This window comes from Gekko japonicus, unplaced genomic scaffold (assembly GCF_001447785.1).
Source record: "Gekko japonicus isolate JY-2015 unplaced genomic scaffold, Gekko_japonicus_V1.1 scaffold775, whole genome shotgun sequence".
Lineage (NCBI taxonomy): Eukaryota > Metazoa > Chordata > Lepidosauria > Squamata > Gekkonidae > Gekko > Gekko japonicus.
Genome location: NW_015168673.1, coordinates 601,110 through 623,870, shown reverse-complemented (window position 1 = coordinate 623,870; position 22,761 = coordinate 601,110). Strand labels below are relative to the sequence as shown.

Sequence of the window (22,761 nt, the reverse complement as noted above, 5' to 3'; positions counted from 1 at the left end):
CTTGCCTACCTCATATAAATCCTACCTGGTCTATGTGTACCCAAGTTGCAACAACTTTTTGAAGTCTGTTAGCAAGAATAGCAGTTAATATCTTAACATCTACATTCATCAGAGAAATAGACTGAAAATGTGCACATTGAGTGTATAGTCTTTGCCGAGTTTAGGAATCACAGTGATATAGGCAGCTGATAATGCCAGTGGCAATGGACGATACTTAAACATCTTGCTGTACAATTGATAGAGTTTTGGAATGAAGAAATCTGCAAAGGTTTTATACCATCCAATAGGTAACCCATCTAGTCCTGAAGATTTACCACATTTTGTTCTCTGTGTGCACTGGTCAGAGCAATACTTGCTCCCTTTACTCCCAGACAATGAGGACTAGAAACAGTGTTTATATTAAATCAGAAAGTTTTGTAATTTTACCATAGGTATATGCTTTGGGTCATGCACCAGATTCCTTCAAAAATTTTGTGTGGGAAACCAGGGATGAATAGTGCTCATTATAGGCTGATTTACCACAAGACAAGTGACTTTTTAAATTAGAGCCTATGGACTGTGTTCATGGATAATTTAATCTTTAATGCATGGGATTATACTTGTCCTTTTAAAGATTATATTACAACTCCTATAAAAGGGTTGGTCACAAAAGGATTTAGTTGTGTTTATTAATCTTGAGGGTTTTCCTCTTGGCACAGGATGGTTTCCTATTGGTATGGATATGCTTCAGGAAGCTATAAATCTAGAGGGGGAAAGTAAGAACTTGTTAAGTAGTTTAAAATCCATTTAATTGTGGTTTTCTTTTTAATGCTTTTTTTTAAAAAAAACCCTCCAAGTGAGTTGAGAGTCCCTGACATTTTAAAGGCTTATTTCGGTGCCATTTTTATCCTACTGTTAAGATTGAGTCATCAACCTTCAGACTTCCACACACTGCATGAACAATTTTTGTTCTCAGATGGACTACCAAATTGGTTTTGCTGAGATAAGGAACCATAACAAAAATAAGAACCACCTTCAGCTATTCTTTCATTCCACAGAACGGTGAGGCACTTCCTCTGAAGATTATCACCTACGCGACTGTCTCCATCTCACTGATAGCACTGCTACTCACCTTTATTCTCCTGGTCCTGATCCGGACTCTGCGGTCCAACCTGCACAGCATCCACAAAAATCTGGTGGCTGCCCTGTTCTTCTCGGAACTGGTATTCCTGATAGGAATTAACCAGACAGATAATCCGGTAAATTTAATTGCAGCAGCTTTTGCATAACATGCTGTTTTCCCCGGGTGTTAGCATTTTTCAAAGTTTAAATTTCTTCAGGGACAGTCTGCCTTGCTACCAATCCACAGGTGGCCTTGTTCTCTCTTAGAACAATTTGGACCAAAGAGAAGCACAGGAGCGTATTCAGCTTTAAAGTCGTGCTTCCCTCAACACCAAAACTATCAGAAGTGATTCAGACACAGTTGCAGTTCAGGTACAAGGAAGATTCCCCACTCCCACCCCTGAAAGGGGAAAGGGGGAGCCCCTTCGGAAGCATTTTACTTTTACAGGGTCTTTTAATCAGGAGCCTATTGCACAGAAGAGGGCCTCTCTCGGAAGCGACTGGAAGAAGACCTGTCAACAGTGTGTGTGTGTTTTCCCAAGCAGTTATTAATCCTTCCTAGTGGAATGAGGATTGTCCCTGGAGTCACACGCTGATGAGCATGAAAAGCCAAAGAATGTGGAAGTGCAGACAAAGGGGAGGGGCTTGACATACAATTTTGGCTTACAGGTTTTGTAAAATACCTGTCACATGGAAGGGGGAGATTTTGGTCATCCATGGATGACTGATAGACAAAAATGATTTGTTTTCTTTGTTGCATACCTGAAATTAAGCAGTTTTCATCATTGTGGCCTGTATGAGGATTTTAGAAGCCTTAGCCACAAAAAAGGGGAGTGTTGCAGTAGAGGAGTAATAGCTTTTAAAAAATTATGAGTTGTATTTTTGGCTTTGCTTAAACAACTGATCAGAGCAACCCAAAACTTAGATCTCAAAGATTGAGGAAAGCCTGTCTGGTTTCTAGAGGAGATTCCGTTCCTCCCTAAACCCTTTGTGTACATCTTGATTAGTTCAAGAAGCCAAATCCCAATCTGTTCATGTTTTCCTAGCAGTCCAGTAGCACAGAATACTGTGTTTGATCACTGGCATGGCCCTTTTCTTTTTTCAGACTGAGTGGCTCCTTCATAACTTATGACCCTCAACTTTGAATGCAGCCATGTATTTCAGCACACCAAGTGCAAGATGCCTCCAAACAGCAGTTGCTGGAGGAGGCTGTGGCCTTGTGCTTTCTTGTAGGCAGATGCTTCTAGAAAGCCCAAAGATGCCGTTCCATCAGCAAAATGGCATTTACGCTGGTAGGATGGCACTACTTTAGCAGAGGAAGAGAGGATGATGTTCATTGGTTCCCTTCTCTCATTATAGGGGGCCAGTTTAGTGTACTGGTTTGACTAGTATCTAGTAGACCAAGGTTCAGATATCCACTCTGCCATGAGAGAAGCTTGCTGGAGACCGGGGGGGGGGCAGTTGCACACCCTTAGCCTAACCTGCCTCACAGGGTTGTTGTTAGGATAAAAAAGGAGCGAGGAGAACAACATAGGCTGTGTTGGGTCCCCATTTGGGAGAAAGGCAAGGTATAAATGAAGTAAATAAATAGTACCGTGGAGCAGGATTTCACAGTGCTCAGTGGGCTGCAGCATGAGGGGGAAGGCAAAGAAGTCTCACTTTTGTCAGCTTTGGATTCTGCCCTCATTTATATGGTCCTTTTGGTCTGTTCCATCAGGGCTGCATCCTTATGCTTGGCAAACTCTGCCCTCCTGTATTTGCAATTCCAGGCAGGCAAAAAAATTTAGAAGTTTGTTGGGTTCCTGGCAGGCCACCATATGTAGCTAGCAGGCTGCATTCTACTTGGTAAGCCACAAGTTGTGTAGGTCCATCTTGGGGAGCCCCACCGTTCAAAGGGAGGCTCCCCCACATTCAGGAATGTTTCCATGACACTTTGCAATACAGCATGGTGGTCTGCTATTCAAAGGTTGGGGGGGGACTAAGCAGGGCCTTATGCATTTCTGAAGTAGTTCCTTGATCATGGTTCTTACTGGGGTTTTTGCTTAGCATCTATCCAAGATGTAATTTGTAGTGCTAGAAAGTCTTATGGTTGATCAGAGGTACCTCTGACTGACTTGGGTCCTTTCCTTTCCCCCAGTTTATGTGCACTGTAATTGCCATTCTTTTGCACTACTTCTACATGAGCACCTTTGCTTGGATGTTTGTTGAACAACTTCACATCTACCGCATGCTGACTGAAGTGAGGAACATCAATTTTGGACACATGAGATTCTACTATGTCATGGGCTGGGGGATTCCTGCCATTATAACTGGTAAGGATGACTGGCAACAAACACAGGGGTATAAGCAAATAATACTTGTGGTGTTTCTGTGCTACAAATGATCCTTCCTGCCTGCCCTGTGTTTTAATTGTTTTTATGTGTTTGTCTATATTTTAGTTCTGGTTTTGTTGGTTTAATGATGTGTGATTGTTCTCTTTGGTTGGTTTTAATAGTTTTAAAATTCAATTTTAATGTATGTTTTAATTTGTTAGTCACCTTGGGTGGCACTTGTGAGGACAGAAGGGTAGAATACACATTTTGTAAAATAAATAAATGCCAGATTTCCAGTGTTCCCTCTAAGCTGAGTTAGTGTGAGCTAGCTCACAATTTTTTGTCCTCCAGCTCGCACATTTTTGTCTTAGCTCGGGAAGGATGGCTCCAGAACAAAACTAATTTATGCAGTAGCCTAAATTGCTTGCTCACAGCTTTAATGCCAATAGCTTAGAAAGTAGAATTTTTGTTCACAGGATCCCACAGCTTAGAGGGAGCATTGGTTATGACCTGAAGAATCCCAGGAGTTGCAGATTGATGAGTGCTGGATATTCTCTTCTAGAGATCCCCAGTGCTCCTGGCAGACATTCAGTTCCCTCAAGAGGGAGCATGCTCATTGAAACAGTTTAAATCTGTCAGGTAGACACGCCCTGTAATTTCTTTCTTTGCTGTTTACCCAACCTAATTCTAGTAATAATCTCATTTTAGGGGTTATCCTTGTCAAGGATATGTTTAGATGCTATCACCAATTCAAGGCAAATTAAACCATGGCAGTTAGAACTTCTACTGGATACGCTTTGCCTTAATTAAAGTAATTGCTATGTGAATAAAAGGGCATATATGTTCAGGTTGAAACAAGAGCATTACACATTCCTCAGGAATGATTTAGCTTGCTTTATTATAATTAGTTCATTGTTTACAATTTGTGTCTCCGAGCAGAGAGACAGATAAAGAAATAAATATATTCCAAGTTTCACATGCACTGTGGAAATATTGGGGTATATCCAACCATCACGTTTTGCGGAGCGGGACTTTCCCATTTCCCCCCTATGCTGCAGTCCACTAAGTCCCACAAATATTTGTTTCCAGGAGTGAGCTAACCCTCAAAAACAGCATTGGGATACAGCAGGGAAGGAGGGAAATGGTGAAAATCACTGCCCTCTCTTCTGAAGACTTGTCAGCATGAGAGCCAGTGAGGTGTAGTGGTAGTATCACACTAGGATCTGAGAGGCCCAGATTTGAATTTCCGCTCTGCCATGGAAGCTTGCTGAGTGATCTTGGGACAGTCACACACTCTTAGCCTAAACTACCTCACAGGGTTGTTGTGAGGATCAACTATTCATATTTGCATATGACAGGAGAAAATGGAGAAGGGGAGAATGCTGTAAGCCACTTTGAATCCCCATTGAAGAGAATAGTAAAGTATGAATAAAGTAAGTAAATTAGTCTTTGAAATGGTATGATAGGATACATGCCATTGTTTTTATTGCAAAGGGGTAACCATACTATGCCATTGTGGCAAATCCAGTGGCACCTTAAGACTAACAATATTTAATTTTCAATATGAGTTTTTGCGAGTCATAAGCCACTTTGTCAGATAGATGTGTGGAGGAAAATCATACCAGGAAATATTATTTTCCTTCATTTATCTATTTGACTAAATGGGCTGTGACGCAAAAAAGCTCATATTAAAATACAAGTTAGTCTTTAAGGTACCACTGGACTTTTTGCTTTATTTTGCATGCCATCATCTGAGGCACACAGCAAATCTCTTATCACAGAAAACTTGAAAGAGTAGGAACGTTAATGTTAATAACTTTTTAAAAAAATCACTGTTGCTGCAATAGATCTGTTTTTTATTGGAAATACTATTTTGATCTTTGTAAGTATTTTCAAAATTTGAAGTCAGAGGAACAGTGGAACCTGTAAACTGCCTGAGGTATATGCCTTTTTAACCTGCATGACAGGCACTGACATCAACAGAGGTTTGGGGATGTGGGCGGCTACTGACTATTTGAGACAATGAGGGAAGGTAGTACTGGTCCGTCCGAAACAGGGTAAGAGCTACATTTCACCAACTCCCAGCAGCTGGGGAGAGACTGTCTTAGGTTCATTTACTTAAAATCTTCTCAAGTGCCTTTCTCTGCACAAAGAGGAAGCAGCCCATACTGTCTTTGGCAGCCCATTTTAAAGCAAAAGAGCCACCACATCTGTGCACATCTGAAGTGCATGTGAAGCCCAAATGGATGGATACCTACACATACCGTGCTTGTTGCACCCATCCATCTTAATAACTGAAGCTTTACTGTGTATGTCCTCGAGAAAGAGCGAATTATGTGATCAACATCAACACATTGACTCCGCTACCTCCTCTGCGGTTGCATTTTGCACATTAAAAAAGCATTATGTTAGTCTGTTCATCCAAAGCTAGAGTTTAACCAGTCCTCATTCCTTGTATATTTTTACACATTAACTAATGGGACAAAACAGAATATCTGCCATAAATAACCAACAGGGTTGTGATTCAAAACAGAATACGTTGTTCTGATAGTTGTTGTGAGTCATGTATAATTTCCCAAGGAGTCAAGAGAGTATGGAAGGCCCAATGGTTTCTGTTTGTAGCTGGAATGTACAAAAAAAGGAAACAAATTGAATTGTACTTTAAATAACTGCAGTGTTAGTAATCTGGAAAAAATGTACACGATTTGGTTTAATTCTTTGTTTCCAGGTTGCAGTTTCCAGTGACATGGCAACTCTTGACAAAGATTGCTATGCCAAACTGTGTGGAGCCCTATATCTACTCCCACAGACTTCCTGAAAATATTGATTAGCTCTTAGCATTCTGCTTCCTGTTTTCGTAGAATCAGAAATTAAGATTTAAATTATCATCCCAGTTGGTTTGCTGCATCCCAAATGGTAGAATGCATATCCCTCTTTATTTATCCTGTGAACAAAATAGGATTTTGTGTCTGCTTGAATAGTTTGGGTAACAGACTGTCTGTTGGCCCAAGACAACATTTCTATGAATGTGCAGGCTTGTGCTGGAGTTTTACAAGAGGAGGCATTTTAAAAAATGAATTAGCATACACAAAGGTTGTAAGGTTTGAAATAGGAATCAGAACTCAAAAGCAGCATCTAATAATAAGAATCTGGTATGATTTGGACGCTTCAGGAATCAACATGTGCTGCATTCACACCCTGTTGTGTATTTGCAAATGGACTGGCTTGTTCACATAGCAGAATTCAGTTGCAAATGTCTGTTGTGGTGCAATGATAGTGTAGTATCCAACTGAGTGTGGATGTAGCCATGGATACGCCTTGAACATTAATTAGTCCATCAGGATGCATTGCACCTGAAAATCAGATGGAAAACTTGTAAAACTTAGGTTACTGAGAAATAAACCTCCTTCATTATTTTATCTTAGAAAAGGTCTTGTGATAGCACTAGTTGATTCAAACTTGAAACTGGTTACAATACTACCCGTTTCTATTCATAATTACCAGACAAGTATGGCTAAATGGAGAGAAAATGTCTGAAAACTCACATTCTATCAATGTGTGAAATTTTCCTACCTTCCTATAGTCTAGATTTCTTTCCTCTGCAATATTTTGAGGTCCCGTTTCTATCTCAAGTTGTTATAATGCTTATATAAACTAGTGAGGCTATATCTGAGAAGTCTTGATGCAGATTTCCCCCCCCCCCCCTTCAGTTTGTTTATCTGAAAACACCTTCCATGTGACAGATAGCTTATAAGTCAGAAACCATAGGTAAGGTGTCTGGTATCCACTTGCTGATATTGTGTTCCTTGTTCTCAGAAATGAATACTCTGTACAAAAAAAAAAAAATACTGTATGCCTTCACATCTTCTTTTCCTTTAGGGAGGTCTTTCATCTAGACTCATGGGCCCTTTGGGTTTCTCAGTGTTAAGTGGAAACTTTAATTACCCCAGGAGGGCAAGATATCATTACTGAAACCTGGAATAGTAGATAAAGTTGGAGATATACATTACAAACTTCAGGGTTTTTTTAAAAGCCAGTGAGGTTCCTAATGCAGAAACTGTCAGGGAAATTGTCCAAATCATTGCGCATTTACCAAATTATCTTTGCTGTATTTATTCTCATCAGTCAGTAGCACAGCTTCAGTTTTCAATCCATTTTAGATAGGAATTATCCCAAGTCATTCAGCTTCACCAGTTGAAATATGTGGGGTATTAGTGCATATAAGAATATACACAAGGGAAACCTTTTAGACTGTTGACCCCAATTTCTACTACATTTGAATTTTTGTTGAGCTCTGTCAAACATGCCCCTTTTGTGGTGTTAATGCTGCTAATGATGGTTTAACACAACAGATTAGATACTGAGGACCACTTCACATGTTACAACAAAAGTTAGGAACCATATGCCCTGTCTGTAGATAACTATGCATTTGAAGGGTGATCCTTGAGTCAGAAAGCATCAGATAATGGTATGATCAGAAACATAGGCCAATTTTAGCTCCTGGAGGCATGTTTGCTTTGTGTTTTTGGACAAATTTATTTCATTTTATGTATTCAATTAAGATTCCTCACCTTATTATCAATCAAAAAGTAGTTTACAAATAAACAAGCTCTTTACGATTTTCAAGCATTACCCCCTAAAACAGTTGCCTGGTGCTGGGTAGAACTCTGGGATCCCCCTTTTTATGTAACATTTTGAATTGGTCTTAACACAAGCCTGAGAAATATGTAAACAGCACAATGCAGGGATCTCCAACCCTTGTTGAGCCTGTAGGCACTTTAAGAATGTTGAGGATAGTTAGTGGGTAGCACCACAAAATTGGGAGAAAAGATTGCAGAGGCTGAGAAAGGAGGAAAGAGAGAATGATTGCGGAGAACCTACATGGAAATGGTTGTAGGAAAGGGAACAGAGCAAACAGCAGGTTGAGAAAGCAAAACCTAATAGAGACCTGAAGGAGAAATGGGGGTAGCAGGGGTAGCTGTCAAAGAAAGGTCCATGGCATTGATGGAAATCTGAAAGATAATTTAGAGAACTGAAGGGTGTTTGGATGGAAAGAAGAGATTAAGAGCACCATAAGACCAAAAGGGTAAGCATTTAGGTGAAAATCCTTTGGTTATCTCATTCTTGTTGAATTTTATAATAGGTGGACTACGTGCCTAAAAAAAGGTCCCATTTTAATTTATAAATTATTAGCAAGATAAGGTTTACAAAATGAAAAAAGTTCATTTTCTGCCAGCTCATAGTGGAATCAGATGTTTGGCCGTAGTTTGATGCAAACTCCACAAATAGATATTCTGTCTTGGGAAGCAGACTATTTCTGCAAAGTACTACTGTACTTCAATAGACTTTCCCACAGTACCCAATGGTTAATTATTTCTAGGTGGTAACTCTTTCAAGAAGGAAAGTCCATACCTTTTACATAATAGTTATTTGATACACTGTGTAGCGATTTGAAATATGAATCTTGAATATTGGTTGTGGATTCCACACATCAGAGAATTTCCCTCCTTTTGTGTTGCCCTTTAGGTCTTGCAGTGGGTCTGGATCCAAAGGGCTATGGGAACCCAGATTTCTGCTGGCTCTCTGTCCATGACACCCTCATCTGGAGCTTCGCAGGGCCCATTGTGATTGTTGTGGTTGTAAGTATTGCGGAGGTGACTCTGCAGGGCAGCTGTAGCATTTGCAGAACTCAAATGATGGCTGTCATGCAGCCTGAGCCTTTGATAATCTCCAAATTCACATTTTGCATGCTCCTCCTAACAAATCAAATATACATGTCACAACTGATAATTAATCCTGAAGCTGTAAGAAATCTTAGTAGCCACATTATTACTTATGAAATTGTGTGGTGGCAGCCATTGCTGCAAATGTAGCAAGCTTTTTGTGATGTCTTTATCACTGCTAGTTAAAAAATAGGGGTTCCCCCCCCCCACTGGCCAGTGTTCAAAATCTTGAAAACCAACTTTCCCAGTGAGAGCTGGCTTGTGCAAGTACCAACTGCAAGGTTTTCTATTCTGATTCAGCCTATTGATTAAGCTTTATCGTTATGGTTGCTTTAGGAAGCCTCTTTTACTACAGGGACAAGTCCTCAACACAGCTTTTAGTTGATTCAAAGTGCTTTGAATTAGGAAGGCAAAGTATAATGTGAAGGGAGAAACTTTTAGCGCCTTGCGGGCTTGAGGGCAATTTGGTGAATTCACAGAAGAGCCATACTTATTTTTTTTTTCTCCTTCAAGATCAACATCGTAATCTTCATACTGGCAGTGAAAGCATCATGCAGACGAAGGCAGCGTTCATTGGAGAAAACTGGAGTCATGTAAGTTTGTAGCCAGGGCTGATAGGAAGTAGTTCTGAGCAGTGATCAGATGGGGAGATCATGTCTTCCAAGTGCACCTGTGTCACAGTTTCGCTCGTTTTCAAAAGAACTTTGATTGTCGAACACACATGAAGCTGCCTTATATTGAGTCTGACCATCAGTCCATCAAGACCAGTATTGTCTACTCAGACCACCAGCAGCTCTCCAGGGTCTCAGATGCAGAACTTTTCACATCACCTACTGCCTTGTCCTTTTAACCAGAGATCCCAGGGATTGAATATGAAACCTTCTGCATGCAAAGCAGGGGCTTTTCTACTGAGCCACAGCCCCCTCCCTCCCTTTCTTCACCTCATGCTCTGCTACTGTGAACAGATAATAAGCCTCCCAGAGCCAGGAGGCAACATCAGGGGAAGGCCTCAGTCTCTATGCTCTGTTGTTGGCCATCCAGAGGAACTGGCTGGCCACTGTGTGAGACAGGATGCTGGACTAGAACGACCATTGGTCTGATCCAGCAGGGCTCCCCAGGCTCTACCCCTCAAATCTACAGGTCCAGCCCTCCCCTTAGTATTGCCAGCCTCCAGGCAGTACCTGGAGATCTCCAAGATCACTTCTCCAGGAGAAAACGGCTGCTTTGGGCAATGGACTCTATGGCATTATACCCTGCTGAGCTCCCTCCGCACCCCAAACCCTGCCCTCCCCAGGTACGACCCCTCAAATCTACAGGTATATCCCAATCCAGAGTTGGCAACCCTGTAACTGGCTACAGAACTGCTTTCCAGACCCTTGGAACCCAGAACACATGGCATAGGAGGAGGTGCTTTTCTACCTTAGCTGCCACTGCATAACCCCAAATCAACCTAAGTCAGGGGTGGAGGGAACCATACCTGTTACCATGAGGCTGTCCTCCCATACTACCCACTTGGGGCAGCAAAATGACTTGAGACAGACCTGCCTTATAGCTAAGCAGAAGGAAATAAACATGGCTTACCTCCCTCTATTTTCCCCTGCCCTCTGCTATCCCACCAGCCACAGCCAGGACACTCACCTGGAGCTTCCTTCTAGAGCTCATTGTCTTTCTTCCCACAATGGGCCTTACTCCTAGTGCTCTTATAATAGCAAGATTGCAGACATTTTGCTTGTGGGGGGAGGGGGGCACTTACAGTGCAATCCTAAGAGGAGTTACACCTTTCTGGGTATGCCTAGAAGGGTGTAACTCTGGTAAGGACTGCATTGTTAGATTTCAGTCTTAAGTCTTCCTGGGGAGCAAGATTCATTGACTTACTTGGAACTTAGTTCTGGGTAGAGCATTTGAGGATTGCTCCCATAATCTTAGTTGAGTTTCATTCCCTAACTTTGTAATTTCTTTCACCTTTACATTACGTGATCCCCACAACAATACATTTTTATCCATAGCACTGTTGCAGTAGTTTACACACTAAAAGACAGTATAAGAAATGCCTTCTGGCTGAAGTTGACTATTATGCTTCTTTTGACAGCATAGTTGCTCTGGGACATAAGTAAGCAGGCAAAACCATTAACACTGTTTTCTTGTCCAGTCTAGAAATGTGTCTCACTGTCTTTGAGCTAATTAAAGGCTAGTATTTAATAAGTATTTACATTGTACTCACTGGTGAAAAGGCACTGAGTGATTCTATACAGTGGCGTATCTTATAATTCACTGACTGTATGCAAGGATGCAAATCTTGGTGATACAGTGATTGGTGGTGATACGGAAAAGGAGAATGAACAGAAAGGCAAAGAAAGCATACAAGCTGGTGAGAACAGTACATGCTGGCAATTGGTGGGTAAATAAAGGAATTTTGCAAAGGTCACATGGTGATAGCATGCAAGAAAGCTACCATTTAGTTTTGTATTTTTTACTATCATTCTAGATTTCTGTTCTTTTAGAATGCAGGGTGGGCTGAGAATGGGAGAGTGTGTGCCAGGGACTGCAATATAAAACAAACCCACTAAAAATGATTGTGTTGTTTTTATCTAGCTCTGTGCTACGCACAGCTTTCCTCCTGCTCCTCTTGATAAGTGCTACCTGGTTACTTGGGCTGATGGCAGTAAACAGCGACGTCATGACATTCCACTATCTCTTTGCCATTTTCAGCTGTTTACAGGTAAGATAGAAAACTGTGACTTAATGGCAGATCATTTATCTCCTGTTGCCCTAGAAGGCCTCTTGTTGGGTTTTAGCCTATACCTTTGACTGTATCCCTTTGAGCATCATTTAGAGGCAACTTGCTCAGCACTCTTGGGCCATACCAGACACAGTGAACTGCAAGTCTGGAGCTGGTTGGTTTAGCTGTCAAGGGTAACCAATAGAAGCTGCTCCAACAAATATTCCCTCCAGAAACAACCTAGTATTTTGAGCAGAAACTAGTAAACCTTCAGCTGAGACAAATTATATAACATAAGATAGAAATAACTGCTTGGCTAGTTCCCAGACTTTAAGGGAGTATAGCTCCCATTATAGTCCATGCAAGGCACCCAGCCCCCAGGATCAGCCTGTGCCAATTTCCTCAACAATCTCTATGGCAGCCTTAGAAAATAGTGGAACCGGAAAGAGTTACATGCAACTCAGTTGTGTCTGTTTTAATCATGTGCCACAAAGACACCTGTAAGAGCATCAAACGCATGACTTGGGAGGAAAACCAGACTTGATATTTTCACTAAGTAGGGATGAAACCCTAACATATATTCTATGCTTCCCCCGCACACCTCTTCTTGTTCCCCTCTCAAAAAAAAATCTAGGGGCTGTTCATCTTTTTCTTCCACTGTATCTTCAATAAAGAAGTCAGGAAACATTTGAAGAATACTTTCACTGGAAAGAAGCCACTTCCAGATGATTCTACGACAACAAGAGCGACTTTATTAACGGTAAGAAGCCAGATTGCAAAGGAATTTCCTAGTACATTCTTCTAATTGTGTTCCATGCTGACTCATTTGTCCATGCCAAATTGCATCTGGCATCTTTGCCGTGAGTTAAAAATACATCTTGGCTTTTGCATACAAAATAGCAAGCTTTTGTGGAATTCGTCTTCTTAGCCATTCACTTTGTTTTTAACAATATCCATTTATGCAGTTGGCCTCCAGAATTGATGAAATAAATGTGTCTGGTTGCTTTCAGGAGTTACTCCTTTTAAAGGGACACTGTAATGTCTTCTTGTTTGTAATATATGTGATTCTTAAAACGTTTTACATTAGTATCAGCAATGATCATACTAGAAGGTCTGTTTAATCCTTTTTGTTACTATTCAAATGTTACATTTGCAGCAACTCAGTATAAACACAGCACTCCAACAACTGTCATCTCCCCTCTCCCCTGCATCAACTCAAGACCCAGAGGAGGGAGGGAGGGAGAAAGCGGGGGGGGGGGTCCTTAGCTGTAATCAGATTATGCTTCTAGATCACCTGCTGGGTAGTTTCTAATACAAAGAGGCTGTTTTATTGGTTAACATTTGTTATTATGCTTTCCCCCCCTTTTCAGCGGTCCCTGAACTGTAATGATACATATATAGAGGAGCCAAATATGTATCGCACCACTCTTGGGGAATCTACTGTCTCCCTAGAAAGCACCGTCAGGTCAGCCAAGAGTCACAATAGCTACCTTGCTTATATCCTCAGGTAAACTGGTGGTGGTGCATGGCTTTCCGGCCTTTCCTTTTCTCTTTATGTTGCTTTTGCAAATGACAAAAAAAAATAATCATTCATTGTCATTTCTGCATCAAGTTTTGCTTAAGTTCTCCTTGCCTCACAGCTCTTCCGCTTGGTTTTGTGCAGCGATATCTTTGCTTGTTTGTCACTGTCATGGAATTGAATCGACCCGCTTGAAGAAAATGTCGATCAAATGCTTATGGCACTGGCTGCACTAACATCACAAGCAGAATATTATGTTTGATATAGTGTGCTAGAAATTCAGACATGCTGCTGGTGTTACTTCACCCATCAATATACTGACTTTGAAAGCTCTTTTTAGAGATGAAGCTGCCCAGAAGCTCAGCGTTTCATCGAGCCAAGCAAGGGCTGGTCATGCAGATGGCGATTCCTCCATCTTCCACAGAAAGCCCTCAAAATCCAATGGTAAGAAGGATTTCTGGTCAGATTTGTTTATTTATTTTACGGAATTTATATCCTGCCTTTCTGCCCTCACAAGGGCCACCAAGACAGCTAACAAATTAAAAAACAACGAAATCAAAATTTAAAAAGAACCCCATCATTCAAACAGTTAAAACCAGAGCTAAAATACATACCAAACATAAAAATAGCAATTAAAAGCATGGGGCAGGAAGGTGGGATCATTGAGAAAATGCCAAACGAAACAAAAAAAGGCTTCACCCACTGATGGAAGATGGCAGAGTTCTGGTGCCACGACTGAGAAGGCCCCCTTCTGGGTTGCCAACCCACCTAATCTCAGAAGGTGGGGGTACCCAAAGATTATCATTATCTACAACAAGCTGACTTTGCTCCTTTCCAACCACTTTTTAGTGTATATTTAATACCATTGAGTAGGTCAGGCAGAAATGTTTGGGCTCCATTTTGCATCGGGGCCAACTTGGGATGTGACTACAAGTTGGTGCTCATAGTAGTGAAGCCACAAAGACCATGTATATAAGCCTACTGTGCAGGATCCAATTTGCTGGAGAAAGCCCTACAGCACACACATAAGATTGAGTGTGTTGAGAGGGCAATACATATACCATAGGCTTGATTTATGTAATTGTCTGCCTTCCTCTTTTTTCTTTTTTTCTTTTTTTTTTTGAGGTGAAAGAATCATGAAGATTGGGTCTGTGTTCATATGGGCTTCCAAATCATAAATTCCTTATATTTTTATTTATTTGTATTTATTTATTTTGGATTTATATTTTGCCCTTCCAAACGGCTCAGTATATCCTGAGTCACTGAGATTATGAACTAAAGTGCATGAAAGATGGAGAATTCTTATACTGAGTATTCTTCATAGCAATTTTACATTACTCTCTTGTTGCATACAGTGAAATACCCTTGTCAGGCTGTTGCTGGCCCCTTGCGGGGACTCCTCCCTCTGTCATGGCTCTTGAGGTTGCAAAGGGGCCACTGGGGTCTCAGAAAGCAGACAAGGGCCTTGGCCAGCCAGCAGCAGACACCCTCTGAAGTCCGACTTCTCTCTCTCTTAACAGACATCAGGTTCTCCTCCTCCCTGACGCCAGCTTCTTTGCCACCTTTTATGCCTCCCAGTCCTGCTTCACCACCCCTTTTCCCTCTCCCTAGTGGTCCTTCTTCTTGTTGTTTAACCCAGGTCCCATTGGCCAAGGGTGTCTGTTCCCTTAAGCCCCTGTCCCGTATCCCATCTGTTCAGACTGGAGCCGCATCCTCCACTGGTCCTTGCTTGCCATGGCCCTGACCTGTACCGACCACCGTCTCTCCTGCCTTCATACTGTCCTGCCAGCAGAGCTCGTGGTCCCATGACCTGGCTTGCTGCTCTCGGGATGCAGGCAGCACCCACCAGCCTCTCCTCTCTCCAGGGACCCAGCTCCTCCTCCCGCAGTCCACCCCAGGAGCAGTCTGGTGGGTCTCCAGGTGGCCAGGGGCCATCTCTGCTGGTGTGCCACCCCAACATGGAGCCAGCAGTGGCAGGGAAGCCTGACCCTACAGTGCTCCATGGTGGTGGCACCCCAGCTCCCATCACCCCCCAGCTCCCCGGCAGGTAAGTCCAGTCCCAGACAACCCACCAGTGTATCTGGAACTATCTGGAAATCAACAGGAGCTCTTGATTTTAGTTCTCACCATTCATTCAGGGCACCCATTGTTAAAGCTCTCTTTTCTTCCACAGAGCATGATTCCGATTCTGACAGCGAGTTGTCCCTTGATGAACACAGCAGCTCATATGCTTCCTCCCACTCATCAGACAGTGAAGATGATGTTATTGAAACAGAGAAGAAATGGAACTCTGGAAAGAACAATGATCGGGGTCCCCTGCACAGCACTCCCAAAGGTAAAACGGTGACACATAGCACTTGCTGTGTGGATGGACTCAAAAATAACCGATATGCTTCACAGAATATCATGGTCTTACTCTTTGGAGATGTAAGTTTAAAGCCCCACAAAGTCAGGTTGATCATGGACAACTCCCTACCTTTTTGCTTCAGGTTCTTCATTTGTAAAACCAAGAGTGTGTGACAGGAGAACAAAAGCAAGAATGCACCTACAGCTAATGTAGAGGGAACCTTTTGCCAAAGTCCAAGGATTACAACAACTAATAACAGTCCCTCTGAAAAACAAGAGGGGGAGGTAGACTGGCTTCACCAAAGGAAGCACAAGCAATTCCTCCTCTCTTTCATATAACAGAGGTTGAATTTTCTTTATTAGAATTAGTTGTAACTTTTCTGGGTTACTTTATCCAGCCCCAAACTGATACGCAAAGGCTTGGATCAACCAGAAGGCTTCTGTGTGTAGAAGGGATTGCCATCCACAGGTTGGAACTTTCCTGTTTCCCCCCCCCTCTGCTGCAGCCCAAAATGCCCCCCGTAATGCTGCTCCTTGGGTCAGAGGACACCCAGGAACAACATGGGGGGGGGAGCTGGAGGTCTGCTGTGGAAGGGGGAAATTGGCAGACATCCCCCCACTCCCTTGTGCACACAGAAATCCTTCAGTGAATCCAAGCCAATGTAACATTTTTTTGTTAAATTTACATATGACAGAAGATAAAGGATAGCTTCTTAATTCACAGGACCTTTTAAATATGATCTACTATTAGGATTTAATCTTTGGGAATTATTTGCTGATCCTGACACACAAACAAGAATTTGATTTTTGATTGAGTGCATTGTGAGTGCTGAAATTTCTAATTGCTTGAGAAGTAAGAATTAAACTGATAAGAACAGATGACTTTAATTTAGATAATGTTTACGCTGATCTTAGCCAAAAGGCCGAGAAGTGATAGAATCCTGGAGGGTATTTGGGAGGGGGTCAGACAAGGATGTATTTCTTCTCACTGTCTGTTTATTTTGTATGCAAAACATACAAGAAAAACCAGATTAGATTTAGATGGAGGCAGAGTAAAATATGGTGGAAGGAATATTAACAATTTGAAATATGCAGATGACACCACATTACTGGCAGAAAACAGGGAAGACTTGAAATGGCTACTGATGAAGGTTAAAGTAGAAAGTGCCAAAGCAGGGTCAACTGTAAGTCAGAAGTCGGGTTGCCAGGTCTTACCGGGCTTCCAGAGGGGGGCTCCCGGGTCCATGCCTGGATCTTCTGGCATGTGCGCAAAGCATGCGTGCCATGTGATGCTGATGTCACCTGGAAGAGTTTTGGCCAAAATGCCAAAGCGTTGCCACGCGATGTGTCCAGTGTGACATCATCTGGGTAAAATCATCACACTCACAGTGTCGACACGGGAGGGTGTCATTCAGGAGTGGGGCTTCCCCTGCCGGCCAGCTGTCCGGTGGCAGCCCCCAAAATCGGGGGAACCCCCACCAACTCTAGTTGGAAGCAACTTGATGGAACTTCACACACATACACACACAGAGAAGATTGCTGTCATAGGAATAAGCTTTGATGAGCTGCTTTCCCTGTCAGAAAAAGATGCTTTTGTCTTACTTAAACAAAGACGGATATTGAGTTGCAAGAACTACATAGCCGTGCCTCGGGTAGATGTTCTCCCCTGAGATTAGGGATTCCTCCCGTATGGATGATAGCATCGTATTTTTTCTCCCTCAATGATCCATGTACTCGCAGAGCTTATATGTTAGCACGTTTTAATGTCCTCTGCAGTACTTCAAGGGAGATTTTCCAAGACTCCTTACGCACAGAAGCTATGTGATTGTGGAAGAAAGGAAGTAGAAAGTATTGAGCATGTCCTTCTGCACTGTGACTAAGTATTTAGACCGGCTGTTAAAGGGTTTAATAGACCAATATGATACTTATAAGCAATGATCCCTCTAAGCTGTGGAGTCTTGTGAGCAAAAATTCTACTTTGTGAGCTACTACCATTAAAGTTGTGAGCAAGCGATTTGGAAATGGCATAAATCAGTTTGCTTTGGAGCCCTCCTTCCTGAGCTAAGACAAAAATGTGTGAGCCGGAGGCTAGAAAACTGTGAGCTAGCTCACACTAACTCAGCTTAGAGGGAACACTGCTTATAATTCTTTTATTCTTCTTTTCTCAAAAAATGCTGTAACCGTTGAAATAGTGGCAACTTCTTTGTATCTGGCTTCTAAAAAGTGAGATTTGTGTTAACTGTATTGAGTACTTCTTCTGTCTTGTATTCTCCTTAGTGTATAATGCCGATAAAGGTTTGTTGGTGGTGGTGGTGGTGGTGGTGGTGTGGCAGGGTACTGGCACATGGTAGGTACAATAGTAAGCAAAGGATGCCTTGTTCTTCCCAAAAAGCATTGCTGGGTTTATACTCCGCCTTTGTGGAATGCAGGTTTCCAGGAAGCTGGAGAAAACAGGGGGGAAAGGCAGAGGCAACAATGATCTTAAGAATGAGTTTATGCACAATCCATTTTTGAACCAAGAGGTTTAGCCTGATTTTTGTAAGACATGTTTGCATTGGATGAAAAGTTAATCAACGAATGACTGAAAACAGTTGGATTAGTTTTCTGTCAAAAATAGTTGCTAGAGAATGCTGCTGAGAGAACAAGAAGCTGTGGAGAACCCTCTCAAAGTTTCCCAGTTGAAGTCTTCCCCCCCCCCTTTGGTTTGTTTTTTGTTGTGCCCTGCAGTTGATTCTGTTCCAAACCATGTGAAGCCCTATTGGCCATCAGAAGGCATCACAGCAAGTGACGGTGAGGAGCCAGGCGCCAAGCAAAAGCTCAAGGTGGAGACCAAGGTGAATGTGGAGCTCCACCGGGAAAGCCAAGCAAACCACAGCAGCGAGGTCCTGCATGAGAAAGAGAATGAGGGGCAGCAGAAGGAGAACAAGCCACTAGCCCAGCAGAACAACCAGCAGCCAGAACAAAGGAAGGGTAACAAGAAGTTGCATTACAATAAAAAAGGGGAGAGTCACCAAGTTCAGCTCTTGGGAGATTGTAGCTCAGGACCCTTTCATGCGGCTCTGGATGGGGTGTGGTGCCCGGGTGCACTGGCGGGCTCTCGTGCCGGGCCTCTGGCCCGGCGCACTGGCCACGTTTGGGCGATCTCCCGGTATCCCTGCTGTTGGCGCCAATTGGGGCCGACGGGAGGGCTGCTGCCCAGCTCTCCTCGGCACCCTTCCTCTGACATCTCCTGGGGTCCCAGGTGAGTAGAGGTGGGTCCAGGGGCCATCCTCCCGGCGTCGGGGGTGGTCTTGTTGGGACCGTGGGGCGGGGGTGGTCCCGTCATTGGGACAAAAGTATTAGTTCTTAGAAATCCGCTATATCACAGGCTGCTTCCTTCACAGACTCAGAATCCTCCTTTTCAGACTCACTGCTCTCCCACTGTCTTCAGCTGTCAGCCTCCCCCGTCATTCCATCAGCTCCCATTGGCTGCCTCTGGGAAACATGGAACTGGACCTGTCTGTCACAGGTGTGACAGCTGCAGTTCCATGTTGAATGTAAACCCAATGGCAAAACCAAGTTTGTTTTTGCCTGGTGTCTGACTGCTCCTCCAAGCACTTAGCGGAAGGGCTTTGTTGGATTCCCAAGAGTGCAGGTGACTTGCTAAGCTTTTCTTTTATCCGTCAAACCTCATTACCTATAATTTGTACTCCAAAGTGGAGAAGGATCAAACTTGGGTCCTAATGTCATTTCCATTTCGATCACTTTGTCCTGTAGCTGGCATAGCATCTGGGTAAGTCTCAGTCATCTCTGCTGAGAACCACAGAAATGACAGAGGTTTTTTTGTTTCTTATTTCAAGCCTAGTAGTACATGAAGAATAGCCTTGTGAGTGATTATGGGTTTTGCAACTTAAAAACAAATCTCAGCACTTTCTTTTTCTTTCCACCTCAGGCATACTGAAAAATAAAGTCACCTACCCTCCTCCGTTAGTCGACAAAAACATGAAGAATCGTCTACGGGAAAAACTGTCAGATTATAATCAAACTCTCTCCTCCAAAACAACTACCATTGGGACAAACAATGGAGTTCGCTGCACATCAGATTCCGGGGTCACAATCAAGCACCCAAGACGAGATCAGCCTCCTGAGCAAATCAATGGGTTGGCCATGAGTGTCCACGTGGGGACAGGGACAGCAGAGACCTCAGATTCTGAGTGAGTGCCCGCTAGCTACCTCTCTCCGGTTTCTAATGTTTGCTGTTCTTTCCTAGTTTGCACAGACTTAGCAGCACTTTTAATCTTCTCTATAAGTCATTGCAGCTCAAAAAATGCCACCGTGTCACATTGCTGCTACTGCTCTGACCTCACTTTGTTGCAGTTAACCTATGCAAGCTGTAAGCCTGCCCCCATTTGAGCCATTACTGCAAAAATTCCAAACTGAAAGAGGGAAGCACGCAAGGTGCAAGTGCTGACAGGGAAGAGTGACAGGAGGTAGGGGAGTGGCAACTGAGGAGGCTGACTTCCACCCATAGTTCATCTTTATTTTAAAGATCCATGGGGCCTGCTCCATGGGACTAAATCTAGCTTGAGACAATCATCCCAGACATACATAAGGAAAGCTGATGGTCCATCCCTGATTGTAACGTACAGGTAGCCTTTGTTTGTTTCCACACACGAATTTTTCCCTGAGTGGAACACACCATGCCCCCACTTTCCTGGGGAGCTTCCACAAGACACTGTGCTATATAAGAGCTTGACTCATGGGGCATCTGGGGCTTTCCTCTTTAATACAGAGCAAAGAAAAACCACCTTGGTTCTGAATTAAAGGGGAAACATAAGAACATAAGAGAAGCAACACTGGATCGGGCCAGTGGCCCATCCAGTCCAACACTCTGTGTCACAAAGTGGCCAAAAGCCAGGTGCCATCGAGGTCCACCAGCGGGGCCAGAAATCCAGAAGCCTGCCTGCTGTTGCCCTCCCAAGCACCGAGAATACAGAGCATCACTGCCCAGACAAATCCAGGTGGTCAGCCGTGTTGGTCTGAAGCAGTAGAACAAATGTAGAGTCCAGTGGCACCTTTAAGACCAACAAAGGTTTGTTCAAGGTATGAGCTTTCGTGTGTGCTTCGTTGGTCTTAAAGGTGCCACTGGACTCTACATTTGTTCTACTGCCCCAGAAAAAGTGTTCCACCTATACCTTGCGACTAATAGCTATTGATGGACCTCTGCTCCATATGTTTCTCTAATTCCCCCTTGAAGCGGTCTATGCTTGTAGCCGCCACCACTTCCTGCGGCAGGGAATTCCACATGTTAATTACACTTCGGTGAAGAAGTACTTCCTTTTATCTGTTCTAAACCTACACTTATTAATTTCACGGAGTGCCCATGAGTTCTTGTATTGTGAGAAAGGGAGAAAAGCACCTCTTTCTCTGTCTTCTCTATCCCATGCATAATTTTGTAAACCCCTGTCATGTCACCCCTCAGGCATTGTTTCTCCAGGATAAAGAGCCCTAACCTCTTTAACCTTCCTTTATAGGGAAAACGTTCCAACCCTTTTATCATTCTAATTGCCCTTTTCTGCATTTTTTTCCAATGCTATAATATCTTTTATGAGGTGTGGTGACCAGAACTGTACACAGTATTCCAAATGAGGCTGCACCATTGATTTATACAGGGGCATTATGATATTGGCTGATTTGTTTTCAATTCCCTTCCTAATAATCCCCAGCATTTGCCTTTTTTATTGCCATTGCACACACAGTCAACATTTTCAGTGAGTTATCTACCACAACTCCAGTCTCCGCCAGTTCGGACTCCATCATCAATCAGAGCAATAAGCTCCAGCACACACACACCCCAAACCCTTTAACAGGACTTCTTTCTTCTTTTTTTTTACTCTCAACAACTGAGCTGAGACTCAGGTGTTTGGGGGTGGCCATGCTGCAGGGAAGCCTGGCAAGACTGTTGTCCAGTCATTGTTTTTCCTCTGAGGTGACAAGCAGGAAAGGGTTCGGAAGGGGTGGTTCTTTCCATCCATGTGGATGCAGCTCAAGATTACAAAGCTAGCCAAGAATAATTTATCTGCATTTTTATGTACTGGTGTGTGTGGGGGGGGGGGTTTGGGGGGGAGGATTTTCAGAAAAATGTTTGAAGTACATTCCAGATATAATGTAAAAATTCCATATGGCCCCTTGTGCAGCTGAAGTTAGTCATAAGTAACGACTTAATCACATACAGATTGGGGGGGGAGTTTAAAATAATCCCTGCCACAATCCTGATCCAGTTCACAATCCATCCAGGGCTGCTTTTAAGGACAACCAAAGATAACTGAAGAGCTATTTTGCTCTCCACATCATCTAGCTGAGCCTAGGAGGAAGTCAGTAATGGCTCAGTTAAGACAAACTGCTACCCTTAGAACTTAGCTATGACTAACTTCTAACTGGGTTGGGGGCAAAATCCTTTCCCTATTCCAGCCAAATGCTTAATAATCATTTCAGTCCTTGAATGCCAGTTCTGTTCATGATCCATAGTACTCTTCAGCACTTTAGTAACCTTTACACTGCAACAAAGATGAGCCTCTTTGTAGGATGCTTCCTCTGTAAAAGCATGGCTGTTCCCCTGCATGATCATGTACTAAAATGACCAAGACAGTTTTGCTTGGAATTTTCGGCCTCTAACCCTCAGTTGCATGGTTACTTCTTCTCACGAACAGAGGCAGTAACGAAACTTCAATTTGAATCATCAGGAAATCATGACAACCGTTGCACCTTGGGACTACTCTGCTGTGACACTGCTTGCTTGGGACCTCTCAAGTTTCAACGTATTTGTTGCTGCATCATGAGGATACCAAGGATGTTGCATCCGGGGCAAGTTTCACATCATGGCATACTTCAGTGCTCCCAGTTTCCTAGGAGGACCATGATAGATTGACTTACAGCACACTCAAGTGCCTGCCAGCCTGCTTGCCTGCCTGTGTAAGTGGTGCCAAAATACACAGAGACCATGATGGGGATGCACTACGAGAGAAGACTCCTGTTTGGAAAAGTGGACAGAGCTATAGCTAT

At 43.1% G+C, this 22,761-nt stretch overlaps 1 protein-coding gene across 1 annotated transcript in view; it reads left to right on the top strand.

Moving 5' to 3' along the window:
* The window catches only part of CELSR1 (cadherin EGF LAG seven-pass G-type receptor 1), a 154,458-nt gene extending 131,953 nt beyond the window's left edge, over positions 1–22,505 (top strand). The window contains exons 25-36 of the mRNA XM_015415356.1: positions 1,038–1,238; positions 3,239–3,413; positions 8,940–9,052; positions 9,650–9,729; positions 11,729–11,855; positions 12,490–12,615; positions 13,226–13,320; positions 13,715–13,818; positions 15,548–15,709; positions 18,448–18,690; positions 19,652–19,913; positions 22,443–22,505. Coding sequence (XP_015270842.1) covers positions 1,038–1,238; positions 3,239–3,413; positions 8,940–9,052; positions 9,650–9,729; positions 11,729–11,855; positions 12,490–12,615; positions 13,226–13,320; positions 13,715–13,818; positions 15,548–15,709; positions 18,448–18,690; positions 19,652–19,913; positions 22,443–22,452 — 1,698 coding nt within the window. The 3' untranslated portion in view covers positions 22,453–22,505. The remainder of the gene's footprint in view (positions 1–1,037; positions 1,239–3,238; positions 3,414–8,939; positions 9,053–9,649; positions 9,730–11,728; positions 11,856–12,489; positions 12,616–13,225; positions 13,321–13,714; positions 13,819–15,547; positions 15,710–18,447; positions 18,691–19,651; positions 19,914–22,442) is intronic.
* The last annotated feature ends 256 nt before the right edge of the window (positions 22,506–22,761 follow it).